This window comes from Dysidea avara, chromosome 1, assembly GCF_963678975.1.
Source record: "Dysidea avara chromosome 1, odDysAvar1.4, whole genome shotgun sequence".
NCBI classification, from domain to species: Eukaryota; Metazoa; Porifera; class Demospongiae; order Dictyoceratida; family Dysideidae; genus Dysidea; species Dysidea avara.
In genome coordinates this window covers 52,305,327-52,323,335 of record NC_089272.1, presented here as the reverse complement: position 1 = coordinate 52,323,335, position 18,009 = coordinate 52,305,327, and the positions used below count along the sequence as shown (strand labels likewise).

At 36.8% G+C, this 18,009-nt stretch overlaps 1 protein-coding gene and 1 long non-coding RNA gene across 3 annotated transcripts; one reads left to right on the top strand and one right to left on the bottom strand.

Annotated features, from left to right (window-relative positions):
- Positions 1-8,737: 8,737 nt before the first annotated feature.
- LOC136268470 (uncharacterized) lies at positions 8,738-10,114 on the bottom strand. The gene is made up of 3 exons (XR_010707015.1): positions 9,950-10,114; positions 9,789-9,898; positions 8,738-8,963 (listed from the first exon to the last, which is right to left on the bottom strand). It is a non-coding gene; the product is annotated as an uncharacterized lncRNA (long non-coding RNA).
- Positions 9,958-16,260, top strand: LOC136268455 (uncharacterized). 2 transcript variants are annotated; one of them, XM_066063808.1, is made up of 2 exons: positions 9,958-10,097; positions 14,677-16,260. In XM_066063808.1, the coding sequence occupies exon 2, from the start codon at positions 14,681-14,683 to the stop codon at positions 16,130-16,132; it is 1,452 nt and encodes a 483-aa protein (XP_065919880.1). In that variant the 5' UTR covers positions 9,958-10,097; positions 14,677-14,680; the 3' UTR covers positions 16,133-16,260. The 2 variants fall into 2 exon arrangements, with proteins under 2 accessions (XP_065919880.1, XP_065919887.1); XM_066063815.1 differs by having other exon boundaries at positions 9,964-10,097; positions 14,797-16,260.
- The last annotated feature ends 1,749 nt before the right edge of the window (positions 16,261-18,009 follow it).

Genomic DNA, 18,009 nt, shown 5'->3' with positions numbered 1-18,009 from the left:
CTCAACAAGTGCAAGTGGATAGCAGTACACTTACTGGATTACTTATTGACTTGTCACAATTAAATCCATGATAAAGATGTCTGATGGTGAGTAGTAGCTACAACAACTGTTAGGAGTAATTGACTGTCCTTGTGCTCCTGTTCAGGCTCCTCTGGTCTCCAATTGTCTACTGTTTTGTTTCATGCACAAATAGCTACTAGCGAAAACATCTTGGTGAATAAAAAAGTAATATTGTATTCTGAAATACGTAAATATTGAGACTCTTGTACCATAATGACAGGAAATTTGACGTAAGTAAAATTTGACGAATCCGCACTTCTCCAGAAGAAAAAACATTGACAAATTAAAAATTGATGAAACGCTTGGACTGGTTAAACCACTCTAAAATATAATACTAATTGTCTCGCGTGCTATTACATGTATGAACTCATGAGTATGAAGTAGGAGATTCACATGACCCTCTCACTGTGGCTGTCTTGAAACAAATGAATGGGCAAGACACAATTTTAGGGCACATTTCCCAAAGAATATCTGTCTCTTGCAATGCTTTCATGCGACATGGTGGTATCACTCAGTGCACTGCGATTGGTAGAAGGTACAACATAGATTTTATCCAAGGTGGACTTGAAGTGCCTTGCAAGTTGCAGTTCATGATCACTCAGTTCATTCCAGCAATTTGTAAAAGGGTTTGTGCCACACTATCCACAACTACTACATTTTCTGTAGACAAGTAAACATCCATGGTTAAAGAAGAGGCCATGGCAATAAGATGGAGGAAAGTTGTAAGAGCCATAGTGGATCTGAGTCTCGACCTTTATCTCTACCAGTACTCTGCTCAGATATATCATTGTTGTATGTGGTGAGGAAATACCTCAACCCGATCTGTGGTGCAAAATAGCATTGTGGTAGAAGTTGTTTGTTCTCCACCTACAGAAGAAATTTAATGAAGAAGCCATTGTTAGGGACCCGCCAATTATGCTGGCATAATAATGAGCACAATAGGTGCTTGAAACTACTGAACATAATGCTAGCATAACAGGACACTTGTGTAAATTCTTGCTCATCAAAATGAAAAATATCAATATACTCTAATAGAACAGTCAGAAAATGATCAGACAGCTGACTGTTCTGTTAGAGTATATCAATCTGTTCTATAACATGTATTTTGACAAGCAAGGATTTAGAGTCTGTGCTTCAACAACTTACTATTTTCCCATAAAGTTCAAATTTACTAGAAAAACATGGGAACTGAGGTATAAATATTGAGCATAATAGGCAAAATTTTGAGATCAGCATAGCATATTAGGTAAAATAATGAGCATAATCGGCAGATCCCTAGCTATTATTTTGGGAGAGAAGCTAACAGACATTGAGATAATTATATAAATAAGCACAGAGGATTCTTAAGTCACAATTTCTAAGCTTCTTTTGGCATTATTTCAATGTAAGCCATGCACTGCGGCTGACCAGATCAATGAAAATAAACTAGCCTTCTGCAAAGATCAAAGCCACTGGATACTTGCCACAACCACTGGATGTGAGACTGGTGAAGTAAAAGTTTCATGAATCTATTTTTAGCTCCCTGGGCAAGGAATCGCTACATACTTTAATGAAACTGGAAACCATAAACCAACGTTACCCTTTACACAAGCAGAAAGGCTCAAATGACTGTGGTGTTTTGCTATTGACATTGTTATTGCAATTGCTTATGGATTAAATCCAAGTGAATTTTATTTCTGACAGGAAGGAATAAGAGCCCACTTAGTAATTAAAAACATTTCATCAGAAAATTGTTTTCACAGTTTCCTGTGGAATAGATGATATGTATGTACATGGCAGTTATGTATGTACTTTGATTACAGATGTTCTTTATTTTGTGTGTTTGATTGTCCAGTTGCATGTAAGGAAAAGTATTTAAAATGATCTTTTAATTGAGTTTGCACAACCACTGGATGCTGTGGTTAGGCATAACAATATACAGAAACCATTGGGAAATTGACGACCACGGACACAAAATCTATTGTCACCATTCAAAAGGAGGTATCTGAGTTTTTAAAGCAGCACTGGAAACTATATTGTTTTATTTCTACATCCCGTGATGTTTGTCTGCTGTAAATGCACTAAGCCAATATACGTATGAGCTACTAAAGTATAAAATTAGTGACAAAAATGTTTTTGGAGATGAAATACACAGGCAGCTGTTTGTTTTTCTTGTTTACTAGAGGTACGGTACAAGAACAAGTGCTATATACAATCAACTGGATAATATATCTGGGTTCGCTGAACACACCGAGGGACACGCTGTTAACTTACAGTGGGACCTTGATTATCTGAATACTGATTAACCAAACACTTGATTATCCGAACACCAAATTGACTGCTCAATTAGAGTATTTTGTAAACAAGTGTATGCCTTATTGGAGTAGTTGAGCAAAGCTCTGTATACAAATGTATTGATGTTATTATATGAACACCCTTTCCCCCAATTAGATTGGATAATTTAGGTTCCACTGTAGTTGGATGTCATGTCGATTTGGCACTTTCCTGTTAAGCGATTCACAACAAAGCCTATTGTTAAGATTTGTTGGCATTCTTGAGCAATTTTCTAACTCTGAACTTACGAATATCAGCTGTTAAAAGCCTTGTCTGGAAACTTTTCCAATTTTACGACCCTACAACTCAGGAATCTTTCATCCTATTCACAGCAGATCACCACGAAACAACAGAGAAGTCAATGTAGATTCTTTCTATGCACAGAAAATTGGAACATACCATATTGCTTGTCTAACTCGTTGCCTTGGACTGCCCTGCTTCTTTTTGCGAGGCAACTCTATAAATTTCCTTTTCGGAGAGCCTTTATAAAATAATTATAATTATTTTTCAGTCACCTAACTGTGGGCTCTGTCAACCAAAGGTCAGAGCATAGTATCGCAATGTGTCAGTTGTTTCACTGGCAGCAGCCCTTCCCAATTTTATAATGTTGCACATCTGTTAAGTATAAATATATCCCTGGGATATTTCACTCTTTGTGATGGCCTATGTGTTAGCAGATGTAATAACATCTGTTAGAACTTTAACCATATGGATCTGGTTAAATTGCAGATGACAAACAAAGTTGATTATTACTTCTTGATACCTGTAAAGTACTGCAAAATTGACATTCTTCACTTCTGTTAAAAGTCAAGTTGAAAGTTCAGTGTCTCATTTCACACTTCGATCTCTGCTATATATATATGCACATGACTAGGGACCCGCCGATTATGCTCATAATTTTACCTATTATGCTATGCTGCACTGCTCAAAAATGTACCTATTATGCTTAAATTTATGCTCAAAACTTACCTATTATGCTCAAATTATGCCCAATTATTTATGCCTCAGTTCCCATGCACTGCTAATAATTTCCAGTTTATGGATAAATAATAAGTGGCTGAGCCACAAACCTACTTGTCAAAATGCATATCACAGAAAAGATCGATATACTCTAATAGAACAGTCAGTTATGTGATTGTTCTATTAGAGTTACTGACTGTTCTATTAGAGTATATCGATCTTTCTGTGATAGCTATTTTTATAGCATGAATTCATACTGTTACAAAATATTCTACCTATTATGCTAGCATTATGCTTAATGCTTTCAGGCACCTATTATGCTCATAATTATGCCAGCATAATCGGCGGGTCCCTACACATGACACACAAAATTAATACAAATAGCGGCGCTTATTCAGTAAAGGTTTAATGAATTCAATTTCCTGTTGTACGGTACACAATTTTGGAGTTTTGTGGGGGAATTGGCCACTCCTCAGTGGAATTATTTATACATCATCATCAGTTTTAGCTGGTTTCATGTAGAGCGGGCCAATCCAGTTGTTGTAATATGCTTGTAATACTCTGGTATTTTGAATAACAATTGATAGAGTGGTCAGACTAGTCTGGTGTTGCCAGAATGAGGGTCTGGTCTGTATCAACATTAGCACTTGTGCGAGCTGCAAGAATATATAGGCCACTCCAAATAAATTTTCTGTTTCTTGTCCTTCTCTCAAACACATTTGCGGACGGTCAATTTCCATTATGAAATTCACAGCTTTTCAAGCCACTATTTACCTGGATACAGCCATAGCAAACAGCCTAAAAACATTTTCAGCTTGTACTTGATCTTATATATGTTGCAGGAATTGCCTTGGCAGGAATAATACAAACATGAATCTGTGCCAAAATGATAGCACACTGAAACGTGAACTGACAACCTTACAAGATCGATTTTATGGAACCTGTACACTGAGTATGCAAGAAAAACAAATAATGGAAGAATACAGAATAATGGAATCTTTAGAGCTGGCTGTGGTGGAAAATGGAAAACAGAGAATCTATTTAGAGTGGCCAGTATACACCAGACAGAATGCAAAGTGATAAGGTTTCATATTCACAAGTGAAGTCATGATCTGTAGCAGGTATGAATCTAATAATGCAATTCTGTTAATTACATTCCAGCTGCACAATTCCTAGTATTGACAAACCAGACTATAGCTAGACCATCTTCCCGACCCAACACAAACTGAGAAGAAAAAGTGATCTGGCCGAGCAATTTTTTTTGGGCACACTTCAACTTAGAAAATTTTCACACATTATTTTTCCAGATAATGTTGCACATGTAACACCGAATACTAATTTAGTCAAGATTCAGAGACTTAGTTCACAGAGCCTCAGCCAGTTTGACAGCAGAAAAGAAGTGCAAAATGAGTTTAGGGGAAAGGTGTAATCTCACCTTTGTTTCTCACAGGCTGCCCAACTGATTTGTCATTGGTGTCTCACATTTATAATGCCTTGCAGCACAGAGGTAACTACCTGGTGGTATTCACAGCTATTGGTGAAACTGATTAGCATGTGAGTATGAAGCAGCTTGTGTTTGCTAAACAAATGGACTGAGGATTGATATACCGTACTTGTCTGATTAAATTTAATAATGATGCCCGGTTCTCTCAGCAGCCAACACTGTGACCAGTTTGATGGTATGTGTCACAGGTATTATGAATTCTGGCACTAGATAACTGAAAAAGGGATAGTCACTATTATGGTCCTGTAAAACCAGTGACCGGGATCGAGATATTTGATCAACTATATTTATTACTATCTGAATAGGGGCCTTGATCACTTAACTTTGCCAAGTAGTGCAGGGCATATTGTTTAAGGTGCTTGTTTGCCTCTTTTGAGGATTCTTGATTGCTAAATTTAGTACAAACTCACTTCTTGATCACTTGATTAAATTTTGATACCGGTTGCAAATGGTTCTACAAGGGATATTGGTATAGTGACTCTACCTTACTGAACAAGCAGCTGTGCTTTTGATTGTGGCTCATCTTACTACTGGTTCAGAAAGAAATACGAAGGTATGATATGGAGGTCATGTGGGTTGCATCTTGTCAAGAAACTTAATGTGGAGCCACATCCACCATTAAGTGTGTTTTGGTGACTTTAGGAGCTACACCAACATTGTATGCTACTGTCTACACAGTATTCATTATGTCCAGTTAAGGAATTGTAGGCAACTAGTCTACGTATATGACATCAAGCAAGAGTGCAATGGCCACCTATGGGAATTGTGGCCTGTTACATGAGCCACACCCACTTATTGATCATTAACTATGCATGTTAAAATACTCTTTGGTACTTGTAGCTATACTTGTTTATTTCTCTTGCAGATAATTCTTCTGTTGGTAAAATGATGCTATGAATGTAGAACTAACTTGGAACTTGTGGACATTGTGCCAAAATGACTATAATTGTAACGCTTGATGCCCACTTGATTTACTTAATTTGGCTAAATTTTTATTTTGGGATCAATTGGATCAGCAGTACTAAACCATTTACAACCCTCACTTGCATTGTATACATCTGAAGGAAGTGCTAAATGGAGTATCACATAAGTACTGTGGAACTGTACTCTCCACCATAAATTTAACCTTATAGTTGTTCCTAGTGTAGCTATAAGTAAAGTTGGTCTCAAATACATACAGGTTCCACTGGTTAATGTGTACATACCTTATTTTCATGCAACAATGTTCGTGATAAAAATTTTTGTGTAAAAATATTTTCGTATGATTTATGCAAATGACTGCTCTATTAGTCAAAATAGTGTGGTTTAATCTTACGCAAAAAATTCTCGTGTATGAAATTTTCGTACAAGTACTTGCATATGAAATTATTTTACAAAGCAAATCACGGTATACTATTCATGCACTAGGTCACAAGTGTGGTTGACTTGTTACTGCTCCTGTACAAGAGACTGTTATTTACATTTACAAACGATATTGGTCTATAACAAACCAGGAATTTGTTTTGTCATCTGTAAGATGCTCTTGTTTAAGAGGTTAATAAATTACATTAAATTGGAACCCTGGATAAGTGGCCCTGTTAATGAGGTGGGCTTTAGTACTGTACCATTCACACACACACACACACACACACACACACACACACACACACACACACACACACACACACACACACACACACACACACACACACACACACACACACACACACACACACACACACACACACACACACACACACACACACACACACACACACACACACACACACACACACACACACACACACACACACACACACACACACACACACACACACACACACACACACACACACACACACACACACACACACACACACACACACACACACACACACACACACACACACACACACACACACACACACACACACACACACACACACACACACACACACACACACACACACACACACACACACACACACACACACACACACACACACACACAGCTAGAGTATGGCTAGTACACTATTTGCTGGGTAGAGATGAAACATACAGTAAGTCAGAAATGACTGCAAGTGGAATTAAATAAGTTGAATTAAGCATCGAGTACAATTCCAGAATAAGTGCAGCTTTGATAGATAAATTGGACATCAAGTATGAAGGTTTCGCATATAAGTTCGAGAGCTCTAACAGAAGAACAGTCACTCATGGTCAATTACGTATGCATATCATGACAAGCAAAGAAAGCTTCCTTTATTTGATCAACTGTAGTATGTGCGAAAATAACATTTGTCATGTTGGCTTCTGTTTAGTGTTGGGCTTAATGCCTGCTTATTTACTGGCCATTTTATTGAAGGAATTATACAATAATTTCATCAGTTGGGTCGTGGCCACTGGCCTCATTAATGAGGTGGCTACATTAGTGAAAATCAAATTAATGAGAAATTATGGAAAATACATCTGGGCTTCATAGATGTGGCCACTATAACGAGGTGTAATGAGGTGAAAGAAATGGAACCTTGTCAAGCAAAGTGGAGGGACCATGCAGACTCAGCAGCTATAGGGCATCCGAGTGCTTTAAGCCAAGCTGACAAATTATTTTTAATGTTGGTCCGCTTACAACTAAATCCAAAGGAGCAAGGTTTAGCAAATTACTTTGAAATTTCAGCATCAACAGTTTCTCGAGTATTTATTAAATTTTAGTTATCATCATTTGGGTTTACTACCTTGCTGGCCAGATTGATCTACGTACAATTCAAAACACAATGCTGGCTTCACGTAAAGAACTGTATCCTCACACAACAGCGATATTAGATGTAACAGAAATTAGAGTGAACTTTGTTACTGCAATCCCAAACCTACAGCAATTGCAAATCTGCCAATACATTAAAGACACTCATTGTAATTAGCTCAGCTGGACATGTCATCATTGTTTCTTAGGATGTATATCTGATACTCAGTTAGTTGAGTGATCTGGATTTCTGAGCTTGCTGCAGAAAGATGAAATAATAGCAGATCATGGTTTCACCATTGAAGAGTTGTTGCTGCCACTTGGTGTCAAGTTGAATATTCCACAATTTTTAGGTGAAAGGGTGGTTGAAACTCAGCAAATTGTATCTCTTCGCAATCACATTGAGAGAGCAATCCATTGAATCAGAGTTCGATATTCTCTCAAGTGTAATGTCTGTCTCAGTTGCCTCCTTAGCTAATCAGATTTGGATGGTGTGTTGTCTTCTGACCAATTTTCAAAACCCTTTGATATCTTGTTAGGCACTCAATTGTTTATTTGTTAAATACCATCTAAACATTTATTGAATCTGTGAGAATTACAAATGGTACAGATGCTCAATAGTTGATTAATAGTTTGTAGGGATGCCACAACATAGAATTTATGTCATATTTCATGGAGATTATGTCACGACATGTCATATGTCACGACATAATCAATTCTTAGTTTTGCAACACATTTTACTTATGAAACGATTTGTCTGCAAAATATCAACTTAAATATTGGAGATACCTTCACTACTATGGCATTAACAACACTACTTATTTGTATTTTTCTCCTACCATCTAGTATTTATTACATTATAATTAATGACAAAAGTGTGCATTATTATGAAATATTTATGTCACGACGTAAAAAAAAGTTACGTCATATCATATCATGGAACTTTATGTCACGACATGTCATATGTTACAACTATCGTGGCATCCCTACTATATATGGTAACACAAAGCTTTTATCCACACAACTTCATCTTTCAAACAAAACATGACAGATTTTCCAGGAATATAGCCCGCCATAAAATACTGATGGCCTCTCTGCAAAGTGGAATAATCTATGTTAGCTGGTTGACTGCTTGCCTTCCTCTTAGGCCTGAACTGCTTCCCAGAGGCCTAGCCTATAGATGTATAAGGATAATGTCATCAACAAGCATTGGAGGTAGTACTCCTTGTATCTGCTGTGTGTAGGAATCTTCAGTTTGGCCATGAGCATGAATGATCATCAGCACTGGATTGTGCTGCAGACTGTGAAGAATCTGTGGTGACAGCAGCTTGATGAGCCTGTGTGTATTTCTTACTAGGATCAGGATCTATTATTTTCTTGTCCCACCCATTATCAATAAAATCTTTGAACCTACAGACATAAGTAAAAACTGTTCCATCAGTGTGGATAGCTAGTTATATAGCAAACTGATTAAATAGCCAGTATAACTAAGTACATCGACAACTGCATTCAATACAAGACATAGTACAAGGACAAAACCATAACATGCACAGTACACAGCAACATGCAGTAGCTAATGATGCAGTTCAGTAGCTGTAAGCTATCTCTACCACTAACCGTTACACGTAATCACTCTTTGCCTTCAAATTAGATAGCCCCATAGCCCCGTGACAACGCAACCAAAAATTCAGCTCTGCTATATCTTAACAGCTTCTGGAGCTTGTCCTTCTCAGGAAGTACCAAGAATATCCCCTTCCATCAACTCGGAAAACATCAGTTGCAGCTATTCACAATAATTATTACTCGCTCGTAAGCCCCAATCAAAAAGGTGGCCAACTGCCAGGTTACCATGGTTTATATGAAGAGGGTGTGGTTTTTATTATTATTTGTGTAGTTGATCAAACATCTTCATCCCAGTCACAGATTTTACAAGACCATAGGTAGTGACTATCTAGAATTCATAATCCTGTGATATATAGCTACTACCATTAAACTGGTGTTGGCTGCTGAGAGAACCCGGCATCATTATTAAATTTAACGAGACAAGTACGGTAGATCAATCCTCAGTCCATTTATTTAGCAAACACAAGCTGCTTCATACTCACAAAAGAGTGCGTGAAAATTTTCTAAGTTGAAAGTGTGCCCCAAAAAAATTCACTCTGGCCGACACTAGCTACGTGACTCGCGCGAGACTAAGCTTATAAATTGATATAATGATGGAGCATAGTAACTTACGAATTATCCGTCTTTTTCACTTGAGCGCGGGGTTGAGTTAGTAGAACTACGAATCACAGCTATACAGCGTGCCTTTGTCCGGGCGCCTTTGTCACACCTGTCACCACAACCTAACAATTATGCGGCTTGTAAAACTTACATGGCGCCCGCCCTTACCTTACCTGTTGTGATTTTGAGGTTACGGGCAGGTGTGTCCGGTGATCTGCAGACTGCTGTGCATTCAGTTTTCAACCGTTGACTGTGAATGAACCAGTGAACCGAGAGCCGGATCTTGTCCAGTAACTCACTGCCTGGCTTCTCAGTAGTTCGGTAAGTCGGCTGATGCGGGTGTCGTACTATGTCCCACCCTATGGGTAAGACCAAGAGTTAATAATAGTGGAGGGAGAGTGTCTAACACTGCATAGGCCTGTAAAAAATAATCCTGAGAAATTCAAAGGAATTCTTTCTGTAAAACTCTGTAATTTGTAGTATTATCTATAGGTGAAGATTGTTTCAATCATCACATTTCTTTGTTCTCTCAGTGTGCAATCATCACATTACCTTGTTCTGCGTGTGTGAACATTTTACACATCTGAAGGAATCCCTTTGAATTTCTCAGGATCATTTTTTACAGGCCTATGCAGTGTTAGACACTCTCCCTCCACTATTATTAACTCTTGGTCCCACCCTATGGATAAGACTTTAATACCCCGTATGATAGCAAGAGATTTGACATTTAGCTAGTCTTGACCGACACCGAAAACTAATCGGCACCTCAAGAGTTTTAGCTATACAGTATATGACAAGCTGTTGAGCAGGCATGGCAGAATTTGTCAAATCACTGGGCAGGTTTATGCTGCATTATTAAATTTCCAAATGGCTCAGATCACGAAGTGATTGCATGCTATTTGATTATGATTATAAAAGTAACGGTAAAGGCACAGCCTGTAGCTATACCGGATCAGCACATAACAATACAATATTAGCAATTTATACAAAAGTAAATCTAGAGTCAAGTAAGTAATTGTCTAATAAAGATTCTTTACAGAATAAGTGTTAACTATACAATTGCAGACAAAGTTATTATTGTCTACTTTACCAGTTAGGCACTGGAGGGTGTACACAGAAGGCAGAGCCTTCTAGGTATTTGTCACCTTTCACTTTAGGATATTTAGCTCAAAGATTTTCGCTTAGGCTCCTAGGCTATGGGTAAACACCTCGAACAGGCTCTGCCTTCTGTGCACACCCTCCAGTGCCTAACTGGTAAAGTAGATAATAAAAACTACAATTGCAGGCAAAGTGTTCCAATCATTATTAACCTATTAACACCATTGATATGCGTGACTGCCAGAGCCTCCTGAAATATCATTAGGCCATGCAGGCTTGATTACTAGTTTCTCACTCACAGAATTTGGGGCTTTCATGTGGTCATTTTTCATTGTTCATTAAAACTGCTGCAAACTAATTTTCTGTGTCCCGTAAAAAATTTGGCTTGTGGATGGGCAAAAAAATTTCATTATGTACAAGTTAGCTAAACTTACAGTAGGCGGCATAGAAGAATGACTATGTTAAGATTGGACAGATCACTCACAACATCATGTGTGCGTTCGTGCATGTGTTTGTGTCTGTCTGTCTGTGTGTAACTTACCGGCCGGGACTTGATGTTGTTTTTGCTGTCCCTTTCAAGACATGAGTGGTCATCTTCGACAGCTTATCAACAGGACGTGTGCATATGTGCATGCTTGCGTGTGTGTGTGGGGGTTCCATGTCACACAATTCCTCCTGCTTAATAGAGAGGAATTAGGTCAGGTATCACGGTGATGATCTTTCTGCACGTTGAGCTGGATCAACTTGGCAGGAGATAGATCATGTGTTGGTGATGCTTCTGGTGTGCAGATGACAGAAGTAATAACGCGTTGACGAGAATTTTGCTTCCATTCTCATCAGGTATCTACAGGTCCCAGAAGCAAGCAGTTAGTGTTAATAAATAATTGTTTCACTAAGAGCCATGGTATGGCAAAGATAGGAAAATTTCATGTGATTTCATGAGACATGTGTATCATAGCTCTAGATCTGTCACTGATTTCTTGCAATGGAGATTTGAGTTTATATTTGGATTGTGCTTTTGCAGTTGATTTACGTAGTCATATGACCGACTAACAATTTAGTGCAGTAATCTGCATCTTCTAACAAAGCTAGGTGTAGTTGATAGGCAATCCATGCAGTCATACAGTAAATAGAATGCAGGGGATCCACCAGCAAAATCATGTGGCTTGGTCTCAGGGTCCTATATTCAAACACCGAATGTTTGTGTTAGTCCATACAAATCTTCTTGCAATGCTTATTAGCTTTAATGCAGTGTTGAAATTCTCCACTAGACCATCTGTTTGGGGATGGTTTATATTACATGTTCTTTCATGCACATTAAGAGTCAGACCTTCAGTGCTGGAGGCTTAAAATAGTAATAATGACAACTACATGAAAAAATTAGGAATTTTAAAGTAGAGTATAGTGCACCAATAAAAAGTACTGAAACAAGCTTGAGTTAATAGATATTCACTTTTTGTCTTACAGTAATTTGCTCGTGTTCTTTTTTGGGATTCAGTGGGTCTTCTGCATGCATCAAAGTTGCCAACTTCGACAATTCATAACTTTAGACTATATATTCACTTGATATTGGTCAGCTGTGAAGAACAACATAGCTGAATAGATGGAGAACATTTGTATGTAAATTTGAAACAAAATTACAGTCTAATATAATTATTGGATGTGTGTGCAGTGGTGGATTTAGGGTTTCAAGATTTCAACAAAACACCCTTTTGAAAATGGCTTCCACAACAGCTCAGTGAATTTGTGGCGTGTGCCCTAATGCTATGCTCATTCTGTATGCTTAGTTTTCTGCAGACACATGCAAAGCCATTCTAATGTTTACACAATGATTGATTTACTAATTTTACACTATAACCTCTAATGTGTCACACAGTTGTTGTGGCACAGTAAGTCATGTGTGAAGCCCATAAAAATAAAATTTTTTAAAATATAATTATTAGGCTTGATCAGATAGGCTATCCATGGGTTAGCAAAAAAGTTTTAATTCTGTGATTTCATGCCAGTTAGCTACAGAAATGCTGATGAACAAGTTACCATGTGTACAGGTAGCTCTACCTGTGTATATAATTGTATATTAAAATTGTTGTCTCAGATTCTAAATTTTTCTGTTTCCTGGGGAATATGCCCCCAGACCTCCCTCCCTATAACATGCATGCAAAGCAGTGTACTTTGCACACTCACTCACGTGTCAACCTTATGGCAAACTACCTTTACAAATTTCTAGATCCACCACTGGTGTGGCAGATGCCCTTTCGCAAATCCAGTTGCAATTTCAAGTTACAATTTGAAGAGCAATGTGTTAAAAGACTGGCCACAGATGTGGACTGGTTCTGTTTAGGTATAAATAATAATGTGGATTAGTGGGATGTTCTGTACTGTATATGTAGTTTGTTTAACAAGATTTTTTCTTCACACTTTTCAAAAGTTGTTATAAAACATAAACATGTCACTCGATTCTTTGACATTGGTACAGGTGAAGCCATGTCTATGAATCTGATAAATATCCATGGTGCTATTAATGTTTATATATTTCGTGTAAAAAGATTAAACCTACTGGATAGCTAAAACGTACGTAGGAATAACTTGAAAATTGGTGTGTACATAGGCCAATCATCATAGCGGTGCCTTCGTCAATGGTTTGAAAATTAAAGGAATAAAGCTAGGTATAGAGTTATAAAGTAAAACAAAACAAGTGTAAAATCATAATACTCTATAATTGTATAATATTATATTGATTGTTCTAGGACATTCTATGAAGTGCGAAGTCCCCACTCTATAATTAGCAATACAATCTATACACTAAGCACATAATATGTGACAGGGGAGGGCATGTGAGCACGTAAAATTTGCCCAAAATTTTAATGTTGCGTAACTTTTTATTGCACTTAACTATGACCATGACATTTTCATCACGACTTATTAAACATTTAGTTGGCTTTATAATACAAGTAGCAGAATGCAGATATTCTATTCCAATACCAAAATATAAGCTATTGTGTGACGGGTGTAGTTTGTTCCCACTTTGCAGGCCTAGTCACATATAATTAATATGTGTACGTATATGCAGTTCTCACTAAAATAATAGTACACGTATAGATGGTATATGTGACCGAATTTTGCGAAAAGGGGTCTTCCACACACATCCAATTCTATGAACTCAGAAGACCATAACTTAGTGTTCAAGAAACATGCAAACCTGACATTTTCTTCATTCATTAAGCTATGTTGGTACACACTGCTAATCAAATTTCAAGTCATTAGCTTTTCCAATCTGAAGTTATAAATTGTCAAAGTTGGTAAATTGGATGTGTGTGGAAGACCCCTTTTCGCAAATCCGGTCACATATATGTATACACTGTATGTAACCTGTACACAGTAAAAACAAACTAGTGAAGGTCACTACTAAATGTAGTGAATGTCTCTATTAATGTCTGCCACAATACTCACTATTTTTGTGTAGTGACGGTCACTACTATGTAGCGAGGGTCACTAGAGAAGAGTAGTGAAGGTCACAACAAAAGTAGTGAACGTCATTACCCAAAAATAGTGAGTATTGTGGCAGAATTAGTAGTGACCTTCACCAGTTTGTTTTTACTGTGTGTCTATGAAGATATGGATTCCGTTATAATGTCTTTGACATTAATTTTATGGAAACCATATAATACTACCTGCATGTATAAAATAATCAAACTACAAACGTTTAAAAGCCAGTTGCAGATATACAAGTACAAATACCTGCAGGGCTAGTGCTTCCTTGGTTGCATAGCACTGACATTACTATATAACTTTCTGTACACAGTTTTATGGTATACATAAGAAAGAACATCATGTCTTCAAGGGGATTATTTATTTTATCTCTCATAATTATACTTCTCTGCTTTGCTAAGTATTGTTATCAATATTATGGTACCAATATAAGGGAAGAAAATGAAAGGGACAACGTTGTTTATTTCAACGACAAAACAGTTTTGAGAAAAAGAAACAATCATGGTGGCAATAGAAATGGCAAGCAAAAATCTACCATAACTGAATCTCCCACTGGAACTCTTTCACCATTACAACATCAAAATTCACAAGGATTTGTGTTACCATATAGATTGTATGAACAGCAGACATCAGCTGCCAGAAATCTCTTTGAGCTTCAGTATTGGGCAAACACTGTTAATATGAAAGTGGTTGAGCCGTTTGTTTCTAATATATCTTTAGATTTGATTCCCATTGTTAATGGGGTTTCCAATCTAATGACATTTAGTGACCTTTATGACAGAAATTATTGGAATGAACAAGCTATAAAATACGGTTGTGCAGACCTAGTGACATGGAAGGAATTTTTGTTAAATGCTCCAAAAGCAACAATCCTTGTTTTGCCGTGGGGTAACAAACCTTCTTCAACAAACAAGTCTGGATATGTTAGGACAGTAACTAATCCTAATGAAATAGAAGGTGACCGAGAATGTCAACAAGCACAATTTCCTGCTGAAGCCCTGAAGTATTTTAGAAATCTTGGTTTTTATTTTGTGCGTGAAGTATGTATAACATTTAATCCTACCACTCCAATGTCAATACAGCATTTCTCACAGTATATACTGGGTACTCATGACCCCAATGATGTTACTATGATCTTTGGTCACTGGCAAGGAATGGCAAACAGCCGAGATAATATTAAGGGAGTTGTTCCATTACATAACTGTGCTGCTGTCTGCAACTTGTTTCCAAGCACAAAAATGCTTGATTTTAGTGAGACATACATGACGAAAGTTAATCCAAGTGGTAGCAAGTATTTTGGTGTTATGGTCAGAATAGAGCGATACCTGCATGGTTTAGCAAAGAACAATAATAAAGATACACTGAAGTTTTTGATAGAGTGCGCCACAAATCTTACACAATTGTTTAAAAACCACCCAAAATGGAGTAGAACATTAGCTATTGACTTAGGACAGTATGGCAGTAAGCAATATAGACACAAGTACTTACAAAACAAAAAGAGATCTAGACCTGAAGAAATATTGTACGAAGCATTCTTTACACCTGTCTATGGCAGTAGTAACTGGACTATTGATGACTTTGAAGATAGTTTTAAAAGGTATCTTAACATTGATAATCCTGTGGTTATTGCTCAGGTGCAGCGTACAATAGCAGCCAAGTCTGACTGTTTAGTACTGATAGGTAGTGGAAGTTTTCAAGCTGTTGCACAAGGAATGTATAAAAGACTTCACCCTAATGAGCAAGATCAGTGTATTATTAAGCACTGTTAAGGATAATTATACGAGTCCTATGTGCGTGTGTGTGTGTGTGTGTACGTGTACGTGTACACACTATACGTATGTATATGATTTTCTATTTTTAAATGGCCATATACTGTACATGTACATGAACAATATAATTATGTGGTAAAGTGAAAAGGTATAACTTTTGTAAGCAATCTGTCATATCTGTAATGTGTGATTATGTCTCAGTTCAGTTTATCATCCTCTGGCCATTCGAATAAATTTTGAATATTAAACTCACTAAAAAGAGCATATGCATAGTAACATTAAGTGCTCCAACTGCTTAATGTCCATGCACAAAAGCTGCCAAACTGTTGTCACATTAGTCTAGTACAGTAATTCTTTGTCAGACTGGTCAACAATTGGTGTTTAGTAAAATGTATATATTGGCAGAAAGATATTATGTATTGTGATTCCACAAACACAGCATGGCACTTTTACACCTTTAACATCACAATTAGTTTTGCATGCAAAAGTGGATACAGAAAGTATGTCTAAAGTGTGTGTTTACTGTGTTATAAAACCACTAAATTAAAGCAGTTTTGACTGAAATACTCTAATAGAGCAACCAAATACACTTTTATCTCAGATATATATAATGTGTGAAATCCTATACATTCCAGTCTCCAATGTGTGTTACTGACACTGAAGTTTTTAGTATAGCTATAATATTCTCACAGGTTTTAATGGAATCAATAATTCTTAAGATTGATGGACATATGCTTTACATATCTCTGAATTGAGTTATCTACATGTTAAATTTTGAAACATGTGCAAGCATTTTAAATCAATTAGTGATGTTTGAGGAAAACCTGAATTCCTAAGCATTAATATTGGTATGATTAGATCATGATTATGATCAAGAATATACTGAAAACACCGTAATTTGCTTTTTTTTCGTTGTAAAATAATATTCGTATGCAAAACTTGTACGAAAATTTCTTGCACAAAAATTTTTACATAAGATCGAACTACTCTAATAGAGCAGTCATTAACGAAATTCAGACGAAAATATTTCTACATGAACATTTTTATCACGAAAATTTTTTGCACGAAATACGGTACAGTTTCAAACTGATGGGAGCTCCCTGAATACATTAGTTTGTAACTGTGTTTTCAGTATTCTTAATCAAGTTACAGCAAATCACAAATATAAGATTATTATATATAGTTATCTAAAAATACATCCAGAGATTGAGACTTTAGTGTGAATGGGTAAATTGTTCCAATCACGGATAGATCTGGTGTAGTAGCATGAATTTATAGTGATTTGTTCTAGTGAAAGTGATCTCAAAATGAAGAGGGTGGTGGCGGGGGTGGGATAAGTGGTGTTTGAAAAATAGCCAGGAATTTTAAGAACTCAGTAATGATGAGTAGATGATGTTTTAAAATACACATGCAACTGAGAGCTTATGTACTTTAAACAACTTAATTGAAACTGCAGATTGCAAAGAATTGGATGAAATTATAATGCTTCATATGCATATTCCGTATTAGTGTTTAATAAAGTAAAATTGCTGGTTTACAATATATTGGCAGCTTACTATAGCTAGCTAATGATGTTTTTTTAAGCAGCTGTTTTCAGGATTTTGGAAACAATAAAAAATGTGTCTGAACAACTGCATAATAGATACATAGATACTTATTGTCCCCCTCCTATTAAAACAAAGCCAACTATAAACTGAATTTTCGGTAATTCTTAGACCTTAGCCAAGGTATCTTTGAAATTACATACAATAGTCTAAAATTCTGCATGCACCATCTCTACATGCCCCATACATGCCATGATAATGGTCATTAGACAACTTGAATTAGCATTTAAAGTATGCCAGTACGAGTTCCGTGCCATATAGGCTTTAGATTAG